Source organism: Chaetura pelagica, unplaced genomic scaffold, assembly GCF_000747805.2.
Source record: "Chaetura pelagica isolate M959 unplaced genomic scaffold, ChaPel_1.0 scaffold481, whole genome shotgun sequence".
Lineage (NCBI taxonomy): Eukaryota > Metazoa > Chordata > Aves > Apodiformes > Apodidae > Chaetura > Chaetura pelagica.
Genome location: NW_009952255.1, coordinates 58,290 through 70,532, shown reverse-complemented (window position 1 = coordinate 70,532; position 12,243 = coordinate 58,290). Strand labels below are relative to the sequence as shown.

Below are 12,243 nucleotides of genomic sequence, written 5' to 3'. Positions count from 1 at the left end.
GAAGAGCGTGCCAACCCTTGCTGCACAAAGAATTGTCTGCCCTCTCTGCACTTACCGCAAGACCTCGCCAAAGGACAGATGGCCGGAGATGTTATGAAATGTCTCAGGAACTGGAATATTAACATTTTGTCTCGGTTTGCCCGTGCTTCACACACAGAGCCCCTGATGTTGCCTCCTGCTGTGGAATGTGGGCTACAGCTGACTTTTTTTGCTGAAGAACAGCTTATCTGGGTGGACTTGCTGCTGCCGGCCACCTGCTCGCTCATACTTTGGTGTTGAAATATGTGTGCACAAACTGCAGGGCATGGCAGATGGAAATGTGCAGATGTCTTCTGTCAAAGTGCTGTGGCTGCACCAAGGTAAAGCCCTTGGAGGTGCCTCCTACAACAACAGCGAATGCTCAATATGAGGAAATGAGCAAAATGCTGGAGAGAAGGACCTGGGAGTGTGAAAGCATGCCATGTCTAGCAGAGTCTTGAGAATGGCTGGGCTCAAACTGAATGTTTCAGCCAGTTGTATTTCATCCCAAAACTTTGAGAGGAACAGCTGTGCTCACAGGAGCAGCCAAGGAAAAGGATTTCCTATCTGTAAAGGCTATTGAGAGGAAAGCATGTGCAGAGTCTGTCTGCTAGGGGGTGGGTCTCACCCAGCTCTGTGGACCAAGCACAGTCCAGTGCCACCTGAACCGCAATCACCGCAGGATCAGCTTGCGAAGCCACTGCTGACACAGTCGTTCTTAAGAACTGGGAAAAAAATAACATTTCAGGAGACAGGTTCCCCTCTTCAGACAAAGCTTTTGCAAACACATCTTGTGCCCCTGGCCTGCGAGCCTACATGCCACACCAGGAGGAAGTGCTGAGGTTTGGGGAAGTAACGGCTAAAACAGCACAAGAGAGTTTTTGGTTGTGGTTGATTTTTTTCTGGTGCAAGCTTTTAATTGCCTCATTCTTAACATAAACAGTGCTTAGAATGTAACTATGGGTGGGGCTTTTTTTTTCGTTAAATGTTATTTATTTTGCTTTAGTTCATCAGCATATCCACCAAAGAGCTGGGAAACAGCGTCTATGCTCTGGAAATCTCCTTGGGCAAGGAAGTTCCTCCAGCTCTGTCTGTCTTCTGTAGAAAACTGTGTTTTGACTGTTAAAAGCTTTGCTTTCCCAATTTTTTGTTTTCCAAGGTCTGACTGACCCTTGGGCTCTTCCCTGACACCCTTTGAGATGCCCTCAGATTATCAACCCTATGAAGCCTCAGGCCATTCCTGTCTCCCATTCTCTCTTGTGATCAGACTGTTTTAAAAGCTGCTGTATCAGGTGACCACTCAGTGTTTCTCTCTTTTTGCTCACTCCAAATTAAACCCAGAGCACATCTCTAGCTTTTATTACTCCTCAGAAAGAGACCACTGGGAGCAACAAGAATTTTTTGCTGCATACAATCCGCAAGACTCAAAGGAAATGAGTGGTTGGTGGTGGGCAGAGTAGTTTCTCTTTTTTGTTCTTTTATTGTTTCATCTGGTTTTCTAGCATCGCCCTCTTCACTGGCTGCAATGGGGAGTGGTGGTTTTGGGGCCCAGTAACTCAGTAAGGGGTGGCAACAGAGAGGGAAGCACAGCAGCAGTGAGGAGTGCTCAGATGCCCTGTACCTCCATGGCAGCCGTAGCATTCCAAGCCCACAGCCTCAACAGGTCTGTGCCACAGGTTGTCTCATCCAAACTGCTGCTGACTGCAGAGCAGCTGCTGCCCCGAGAAGAAAACAGGGACAACATGGCAGCGAACAAAGCTAATCTGGTGATAAGCAGATGACATGACATGACTTGCTTGATGGTGAGCCTCATTCTCCCTCTGGGCACAGGAGGCTGCTCGTCCATCAGGTCTCAGCCTTCACCAGAGCTGCAGCGTGTCCATTCAAGGGAGCCGCTAGCAATTTGGGCTGGCAGAAGAGGGGCCATTGTACAGCCAGTGGAAAGGGGGATACAGCAACACTTCATTCACTGACATGTCTGCAGCCCTTCCTTCTTCAGTCTTGCTTCCCATTCTGCAGCAAAGGCTCCCCATTGCTCCCTTGGCCAGTGCTGTGCTGGAGGAAGCCTGCAGCAAGGGCTCCCAGCTCAGCCAGGTCCATCCATGAGGATCAGCAGAGGCACATCTCAGCCTCCCACCTGGGGCTGGGTGTCAGGGGGTCACCCCGGGCTGGGGCAGGCAGTAGCTGAAGCCAGTGAGTTCCAGTGGGGTGGCTAAGACAAAGTCAGGCTCTGTGCTGTGCTACAAAGTGTAAGGGATGTGGTGAAGGGAAAGCAGACCAGAACTGTTTAGAAAGTGCTGAGGAGACAGCAGTGACATGCATAGTTAGGTTGTTTGCTTCCTTACCCTATGCCCAGCCTTTTGTTTTGTGCAAATGGCACAGTGGGTAAGTAAGTTTCTCTTTCTTCCTCTTCTTCCTGCCTTTGGCTAAAGCCTTGCAAGTCTCCTGGGCTTCAGCATCAGAACAACTTCACCAGTGAAAGCAGTCTGATACAAGTGGGCCTATTTCACAGTCATAAAAACAGAGGCCAGCTGCAATGCTGAGGAGAGAACAGCTTCTGCCACAGAGCTGGGCTCTTTGCAGTGATGTTGCTCAGAGCTCTCTCCAGAAAACACACCTCTATCTGCCTTCGCCTGCAGATACTGAGGCTGCCCCCCACCTTCTGTCCCAAAAGATGGGCCTGTTGCTCTGAGTCCTGCTTCAGGATAGGGGCAGGACCCCCTCATACCTGCTGGTGGCATCAGTGGCTGCCAGGATAGTCTGCCTCTGTTTCAGCATCATTCCTGCACCAACGAGCCCTGCAGCAACACTGAAATCCTACCCAAAATGTGAACCACAAATTCTCTAGACATGTATCTTGAAAAAAATTAATAATTTAATGGGTGTTTATTGCTTAAATACACTGGTAGTGATGGAATTCTATAGGAAAATACAACCCAGTTCTTCAAGTCGTCCCTCAACCATGAAAGTCAGTTCATTAACTTCATGCGGAGCCACCAGTTTTGCTAAACTTCAGAGGAAAGACATGTGATTATCTCTCCCAAAAGTGCAATCACTCCTTTGCCTTGTTGTCTCTTTTTTGTGACTGTAAGAATTTTTGAGAGAATAGAGGCAGCTCCTTTACAAAACATTTTACTTAACAGACTTCTCACACAGCTTTAAGACTGCTAATTAAATATACAGTCTGTCTGGTGGGTTCTCTTGAGGACAGCCCCATCTTGCCATGTACATTACACACAGACAAAGTCTGTGCATGTGGCAACATTTTGTTGGCAGCAGAAACCTGCAGATATGTTGTGCTTTAGTAATAGAAACAAAAAGCGGATTTGCTTGGTGTCAGTGGCCAAATAAACCCAGCTACTAAGAACTGAAGCAATGCTCTTTTCACAGCCAAATAACAGAACATTTATGTTCTTTATGGAGCAGATGGCAAAGTGGTAAGCCACGTCACTGCTGTCTGGCCTGCAAGAAATGCACTAATGTTTGGTGCCTTGTGGGTGGGAGAGAAACCAGAATTATGTGTTAGACAGAGTTGGATGCAATCTCTTTGTAAAAAATATGCTTAAAGTCTCACTTGTCTACACTCTGGAAGCACAATGACAATTTCATCACTCAGAAAACCCCAGAAAGCTCCAGCCTGGTCTTGCCTTCCAGTCAGTTATTACCACAAGGACTATTTCTTCTCACCCCCAGGGTACATGCCTCCTCGTGCATGAGCTACCAGGAGAACCACGGCCAAGCTCTGCCCATTGTGCTGGTTTTGGCTGGGATAGAGCTGGTTTTCTTCACAGTAGCCAGTGTGGGGCTGTGTTTTGGATTTGTGCTGAGAATAGTGTTGATAATGTGTAGATGTTTTCCTTACTGCTGAGCCAAGGCCTTTTCTGCTCACCAGCACCAGCACGAAGGCTGGGGGTGCATAAGGAGTTGGGAGGGGACACAGCTGGGACAGCTGACTTAACTGACCAGAGGGAAACTCCACACCATACGATGTCATGCTCAGCATGCAAAGCTGGGGGAAGATGGAGGAAGGGGGGGAAGGTTCAGAGTGATGGCACTTCTCTTCCCAAGTAATTGCTACAGGTGAGGGAGTCTGGCTTTCCTGGGGATGGCTGAATACCTGCCTGCTGATGGGAAGTGGTGAATGGATTCCTTGTTTTGCTTTACTTGCTTTTCTGTTGACAGGAGGTGAGGCACAGCAACATTTTCATTCCCTGCTGTCTCTTCTGTCCAGATGTGTGGGTTGAGATGGAAGTAAAGGTAGTTGCTGGTTCAAAAGCAGAGTGCAAATGCCACTTTTTTTTTTTTTTCTTTTTTTTTATTTAAAAAAAAAGCCCTCTGGATCAGAGAAAGATACAGCAAAACTGTGATAAATGGCCCAGAGGGTGTATTTACAGCTCTTTAGAAAGGAGAAGGGAGAGAAGAGAACATCATAACCTCTTCCTCATTGTATAATGTCTTGGCTACTAATTTTACCCCCATGGTGTCTTTGGATGAGGAGGAGGGCTGCTGCTTCAGCAGTGCTGTGACAGCACTTGTGAACAATATAATTCTTCATGTGGCAGGTCCACAAGCATTAATTCTCTGTAGATGCTGTGAGCTGATCTTGCCTTGACTGTAGTGGCACTTAGTATGTAAAGTTAAACTCAGACTCATATATTTGTTTCAGGACTCTTAGTCTGAGATGTTTTCTCCATGTTCTATACTGGGGTTATCATAGGCTGATGGCCAGTGCTGAGAAGCAGAGCTCAGGAGGAACAGAGGACCACCAAGGAGCTGGGCTCACAGTGTGTGTTGTACCTGCCCCCTGAAACCCATGGGGCACAGGTGGAAGCACCAGTTTCAGAAAATGACCCCAACTCAAGGGCAGGTTTTGCTTTAAATATAAGGTAAGAGTTTTCATTAAGAGCTGGGCTTATTGGGTTCTCCAAAATCCAACTGGGCAAAGGAAGTCCTACTGACTTTTCCCTTTATCCATGTCCCAAATTTGTTGCCATGTGGAAAACTCCTCCAAAGTGGGCAATTATTTCACCCACCAGTGAAGACTGATCATCCACAGTGCATCTGTGCTTTGTGCCAAGCCTACATCCCAAGAGTTCCAGGACTTTGTGGTTCATCTCCCACGTGTGACTCTAAGGGTGTGCTCCAAGATTGACACGAGTCATAGTCAGGGTAGGAGAAATATTACTTAACATATTTTAACTTCCATTAAATAAAAAAGACTGCTCCATAAACCTATTTGAAGAATTAAAACCTCTTCCTGCAAAAAAAAAGGGGCACATTTGGGATTTTTCTTCCTAGCCCAAATTGGAACAAGAGATCAGTTAAGGAAGCAGCTACCAGATAAATTCCAGTTTAGAGGAACAGAAATTTATTTTCTGACTTGATCTTTGCTGCTTTAGGTAGCCAAAGTGCAAACTAGCCTGCAAACCCAGCTAGCTGTTATTTTTTTTGTTCCACTGAGAAACCTGGAGAACAAGCTATGAAGCCCATCAGCTCTAGCAGGAGTTTGAATCAAGTGAGCTAAAAATACTTCTGATGTAGCTCCCATCAGTGCCTGCCTTGTGGTAGGGGGCTTCTGTTGGCTATATTCCCCTGGTCCTTTCCAATTAAGATGAGTTTAACCTCAGTTTGTCTGTGGAGGTGCCAGGAATCTTCTTAAAGGGAGCTGTCTCAGCTGCCTCTGCCTGCAGAGCAGGCTGGTGTAACCCCCAGTGAGGAACAATGTGGGTCCTGCCAGGGCCTCTCCTTCCTCTGACTGCAAAGGGAGCAGGCACAGCTCCTGCCAGACACTCTGTCAAATGCTCAGTGTGGAAATAAATAAATAAATAAATAATAAACTTATTAACAAGATGTATCTCCAGCTGTCAAGAGGAATTCTAACTGAATTTTCCAAGAAAAACAAAATTTAATTAGAGGCTGCTAATAACAGCACTTCCACATTTCTGTATTAAAATCCTTTTTTCCATCATATTCCAAGGCAAAGATCAGCACTGATAGAAAACAACAGCTTCTGGGAAATAAGTTGTGTCTGGCCAATAGTGTAATAAATGTTGAATGCCTTGCTGAGTGCTCCTCACACAGACAGGGATGACTTTAAACTGTAGGATATGTTTTTCCTCTGTTCCTATTTGTCCAGACAACAGAAACTAAGGCAATTTCCATCTTTCAGCTAACTTCTGCTCTCACTTGTACCATTATATATATACGGAAAAAAGTTGCATGATTTGTACTTCATGTGTCATGTTAACGTTCTTAGCCTGTTGATTTAATCATAACAAGTTTTTCCCCTCCTTTTCACATGTCTTAACTGAAAATCCATGCACAGCATTTCTCATTTATAGACTAGAATGGGGGGAGATAAAATACAACTGAGCAAAAATGCAGGGTTTGACCCCAGGAGTTTTGTAAAGAATGTGAAGCAAGAAGGAAAAGATCACAGATCAGGTTCCTGCAAGGTGCTCCTTACTATAACTGATCTGATGGAGGGCTTCCCAGCTGGTACAAACATAATATCAAAGCACATGCTTAGTCCTGATCCAGCCATCCAGGAGGTCAGATGCCTTGTAGGCTGGAACCTTCATCTGTAATTACATGGAGACTGCACCAGGTGACACGGCACAGCATGCAGACTCCTATAGCTCAGCAAAGAATAGAAGTGTAGGAGGTCAAAGCTATGTTTACCATGAGGATGACGAGAGAGGTCCTCCATCAAGGTCTCACTTGCACTGGGAGCACAGGGAAGAGGTTCCAAGCAAGGCAGCCAGTGTGAACAACGGCCGTGCAACACCTGCAGCTGGAACAGGACATGTCGATGGTTAAGACCTCAGTCCAACCCTTGTGTTACTCAAGTGTCATCTGTATTGTCAAACAAATCCAGAGAGGATGACAGCCTCGGAAGGCACTTGTCCTGCATGCCTGAAGATGGCAGCATGGTACAGACTGTGGGCCACAGCCACACTTGACAGAACTATAACTCTGGTGATATATGTGCCAGGGCCACTTGCTGTCACAGTACTGAATCCCACATATTCCTTGCCTCCAAAATTGAGTGACCACATCCCAGTGGATGGGTGGTCCCTGGCCTGAGCAGCCTGTGCTGAGCTCTGGCTGACCAGAGCCACCTGCCCCTGAAGACATCACTAAATGCTGGCAGCCAGCAGTGCTCCCTGGCATGCTTTCCTGGTGCAGATATAACCCTCCTGTCCTCCAAAGGCAGCATGTCTTTTCCTTGCTCTAACAGGAAGATTCTACTTTCACTAATCCAAAAAGAAAAACGCCACCAGAACAAATTTGGCCTGAGTCATGGACTTTCCTTCTCATGACTGTATTTCCAAAGAGATAAGTGACAGGTCTCTCACTGGCACCAGTAAAATCAGGATCTAAACACAGTGCTGCAGGTAAACCTTCATCAGGGATTATGTTAATTTAGACTGAACCGTTGGTTGGAGCCATTACTGATTTTTCTATGCCTACTTTGATCTTAATTTCATAAAGACATGAGGCTGCTGTGACTATGCTACCCTTGTATGTTCACCTGATTGTGTGTCATCTTCCAACTCCCAGTAATTTTGGACACTGGCTAATTTCAACCATCCAGTCGGGATTAAATTCCTACCTGCAGACAGGCAGAGGGCAGCAGTCCCCAGAAAGGGGTGTGGTGTGAGCTCCATTCCTGTCACATCCCTGAGAATCAGCAGGACACAGATGCACTGAGCGCCCAAAGTGCAGGTGCCTCCCTCACAGCTGGGAGATTTTTAGATATCAACCAACGCCAAGACAAAAATCTGTAAGAAACACCACTTTCCCCCCTCTTAGTGCTTACACTTATTGATACTGGTACTGCTCAGCTTTTAAAGTTTCTGCAGTGCTGAACATCAGTGACAAAGGCTCATATATATAGTGAAGTGTTTAGGGATTTTATACAATTCCAGAAAACTGTAAAAATAGTAGTAGATTGGAAAGTCTTGGCACCTGGGATACTTACATTGAAAAACAATGCACCCTCAAACTTCACATAGTAGAAGCTTAATAATTAGCGATTGTCACTGCCCATGGTCTTAAACTAGAGCAGGACAGATTTAGATTAGACATTAGGAAGAAGTTCTTTACTAGGAGCACGGAGAAACACTGGAACAGGTTGCCCAGAGAGGTGGTGGAGGCCCCATCCCTGGAGACATTCAGGGTCAGGCTTGATGGGGCTCTGAGCAACCTGATCTATTTAAAGAGGTCCCTGCTCACTGCAGGGGGGTTGGACTAGATGACATTTAAAGGTCCCTTCCAACCCAATGCATTCTATGATTCTGTGACATTGATTTAGAAACTTCTTAGTTTCTGACTTCTTAAGTATTTAGGATCTTGACGTTACTTTTAGGGTAAATCTTTAGGATCTATCTGTTCATGCTCTTTTCATAAGAGGAAATGACACCTTTCTCTCCCAAAACCAGGACAAACAAAGTAGTTTCACTGCTTCTTTTTGTTCTTTAAAACAGAAGGCTCCGCAGCAGAAGTTTAGTTATTGGGTTGATTTTCACCCAAATTTTTGTTTGATTGTTGCAGTTCTTTGAAGCAGCTGCTGGAAAATAGCACACAGTTTGCACAGGCAAATGGATGAAGAAAATTATCCCGATTCAGATTATAATTACTCAATAATTTACAGCAATGTCTGCGAAATGGGTGGCTACTTTGTATTTTACACCCACCTCACTACTGTCATCTACACACTGGCATTTTTATTCAGCCTGGTAGGCAACACTCTAGTCCTATGGATCCTATTCAAGTATGAAATCCTCACATCTTTAACGAACATCTTCATCATGAATCTCTGTGTCTCTGATTTAGTCTTCTCCTGCATGCTGCCCTTCTGGGCCGTGGACCAGTCCTTGGGGTGGATTTTTGGTGAGTTCCTTTGCAAAGCAGTGAATGCTGTTTTCTCCGTTGGCTACTACAGCGGCGTCTTCTTCCTGACACTGATGACGATGCTGCGGTACCTGTTCGTCGTGAACCCCCTCTCCACCCTGAGGTCCCAGACACAGTGCTGTGGCTTCCTGGTCAGCTTGGCTGTTTGGGCTGGTAGCATATTGATGGTGGTTCCTGAGGTGATTCACACCACAGTGCAAGACAACTTGGAAGGGGGCAAGACCTGTGATTATGCCGACTGGAAATGGAAAAAGGTGGACATTTATCAGAGAAATGTACTCTTCTTGGTTTCCTTTGGGGTTATTGTGTTCTGTTACATCAAGATACTGATAATCCTGCTCAGAACAAAATCTCGCAGAAAGCACAGGACTGTGAAACTCATCCTTATCATTGTGGTGGCGTTTTTCCTTTGCTGGGCACCTTACAACATTCTCAGCTTTCTGATTACTTTTCCACCACCTACCTGTCAGTATGAAAAAGACTCCATGCTTGCCTTTCACATCAGCCGGAAAATTGCTTATTCCCACTGCTGCCTCAACCCTGTGCTCTATGTTTTCGTTGGAGTCAAGTTCAAGAGCCATTTGTTACGTTTATGTAGTCAGTATTTACCCTGTGGGAACAGTCAAGTCTCCAGCCCCAGAATCTCCCCTCCAGACAAATTCCACTATGAAGGTGCGTCCATCTACTGAAGTGAGACTTACTACCAGTAATCCGGGATGAACTTTCAGATTTTTAAAACGATGGATAATCTCTAATTCTTAGAGGGCCTTCCCTGAGAAAGACAGATTTGTGTAAATTTGTGTATATTTACTCTTTGCTAACATGCTGGGTATGGAAAGTAATTTAAAAAGGTATTTGCAGTGGGAGGGAGAGCTGAAAATGCAAAGAAATTACTTTATTGGCCTGTGAGTCTTTTCTTTATGATTTATTTTTTTTTGCACAGTGAGATGGATTTTGTCTCATATATAGTTTCTTTTTAAAAGGAAATAAATGGTGCTGCATTTTGCTTTCTTGCCTGACTAACAATACTTTGATTGTGTATCACAATGGACATACATGTATGTCTGAAGATTTTAATGCTTTATAGTGTTTATCAGTGCTTTATTTGTATAATTAATGTTTGGCCCTTTTATTTTTATTTTTCTTTTTCTTTTCCTTTTTTTTTTCTTTTTCTTTCAGGAAGCCAGAGCAGTAGGCTTTAGCCTATATACTTGGATGCTTGCTGCTTCACAACTGTTTAAAAACTGCTTCACAGAGATGCATAACTCTGCTTAAAACCTGACCATCAAAGCCAGCCAACTGTTGGTTTTTGATGTGCTTCATGTCTGTCTAAATACCAGATACAGCCATAACTTGGAGGTGTGTGAGCATCTGGTCTAACCAGCTGCCTGGCCACACTCAAGTCATCGTCTTATCTTCATGGGCAGGTGGAAAGGAAAGTGCAAATATTTGCATGAACCTAGCCTTGAAAATGCTGGTAAGAGGGCTAGCTGTGCTAAGTTCAGGAGTGGTTTTATATGACCACTAAAACATGATTTCCCAACTAAGAGCAAGTTGAGGCAATTCAATTCCACAGCAGGTAGGTATTTTTGCAACAAGACCATTCACATTCTGATTACACCATTTTTATTTATTTTTATTTTTTTTTTCCATGGAAATGGATATTCTTCTTTATGGTAGTTCAGTAGTTTGTTGTTTTGTTGTTTGTTTTTTTTCCTTAGGCAGTATAACATGTAGTACACACTCTAGTGTAGCTGAATGACAAAGCCTTTGGAAACCAGAATATTTAATTTCCTAGCATTTGTATAGAAAGCCAAGGTAGCTTTGCAGTGACACCAAGCAGTGGTTTGGCAGGGATTCTAAGCAGCAAACTTAAAATATTTCTGTGTTCTTTCCACACTATTTCATGCAATGTTTCAGGATCATCTGAAGCAGACAACAGATTCTTCTCAGCTGTTGTATAGTTTATAAAAAACAGAAACTGAGACATGCCCAAAGCACAGTGTCCAGTTTCTGACCATATCCAGAAGCAAGAATACCAAGGGGAAAGCACAAGAATGGGGCAAACCTATACGACACATATCCAAACAGCCTTCCTAAGGCTTGCCCATGGTCTCTGGTTTGTGCTTCAGTTTAGCTGCCAGAAGAAAATTATCATAAGCTCATCCCTTATCATCAGATGTGCCTTTCTGAACAAGTCAGTCCTGGTATCCTATTACTACAGTTATTGGCTAAAACTTAAAAAACGTAAAGGTTACTCATGAATTGCACCAGGAACTCACTTCTTTTCAGACAAACACTGGAAAAGTGGAAGTTGTCACTTGTCTGGTTGTGATGGAAAATAGCCTTTGGCTCTTGTCTCATCATAAGAGAGATTTGAAATGAATGTGGTTGCTTCTACATCCTTCAAGAGAGTTTGGACTGGGGACTCAATTACAAAGAGGCAACCTACTGAAGGACAAATTAGTCCAAATTCTTCTTCTTCCTTTGAAAAGTTGCCAGGACAACTTCACTGACACCAGCAAAGCTCTACAAGGGGAAAATGCTGTGACAATGAGTAGAAGGTGATCCTGTGAACCTACATAATTTCTTTAAACCATCATTCAACTCCTTGTTCTAGAGCCACACTGCCCTGAAACCTTTACTGTCAATAAATTTTACATTTATCTCTAAAAAGTCAAGAAGTACAACAGAAGCACCAGAGATTGAAATGATCCTGCTCTGCTCAGTTTTTAACAAGTTATTTAAATCTGTTTCTAGCTTGAGTATACTTTGCTACAGTATATATGAGCATGTAAAGGAAATGTTTAATACTACCCAATTGTACTTGTTGCTTACCATAGCCAAACTAACTCAGCATGTAGAGACTTCCTCTCCTGGTATTATGAAGTGGGACTAATAAACATTCAGAAATTCAGTGGGATACCACACTGTGACTATTGTTCTCTGCCTCTGATAGTGTCCTAATACAGTTAAGACATTTTCAAATTAAGAGGTTAGTGTGAATTTTTGTAGATTGATTTAGCTTGGAAGAGAGTTGTGGAGGGCATCCACTCCTCAACCCTGCTCACAGCAGTTCTGTCTTCCCAGTTAGACAAGGTTGCTCAGGGCCTTGTCTGGTCAAACTTTGAAAATCTTCAAAGTCAGGGACTGCACAACTCCTTTGGGCCCCTGTTCCAGGGCTTAACAGCTCTTATGTGTTGTTTTTTTTCTTTTCCTTCTACACAAACAGAATGTCTTTTGCTGCAACCTGGTGATGTTTCCTTCTCCTTGCCTTCTCTATGTCCTTGCATTACATAATGGAAAAGA

The 12,243-nt window shown here is 44.1% G+C and overlaps 1 protein-coding gene across 1 annotated transcript; it reads left to right on the top strand.

Moving 5' to 3' along the window:
- Positions 1–8,621: 8,621 nt before the first annotated feature.
- On the top strand, positions 8,622–9,623 carry XCR1 (chemokine (C motif) receptor 1). Its single transcript, XM_010007403.1, has one exon. It carries the CDS (start codon positions 8,622–8,624, stop codon positions 9,621–9,623), a length of 1,002 nt encoding a protein of 333 aa, XP_010005705.1.
- The last annotated feature ends 2,620 nt before the right edge of the window (positions 9,624–12,243 follow it).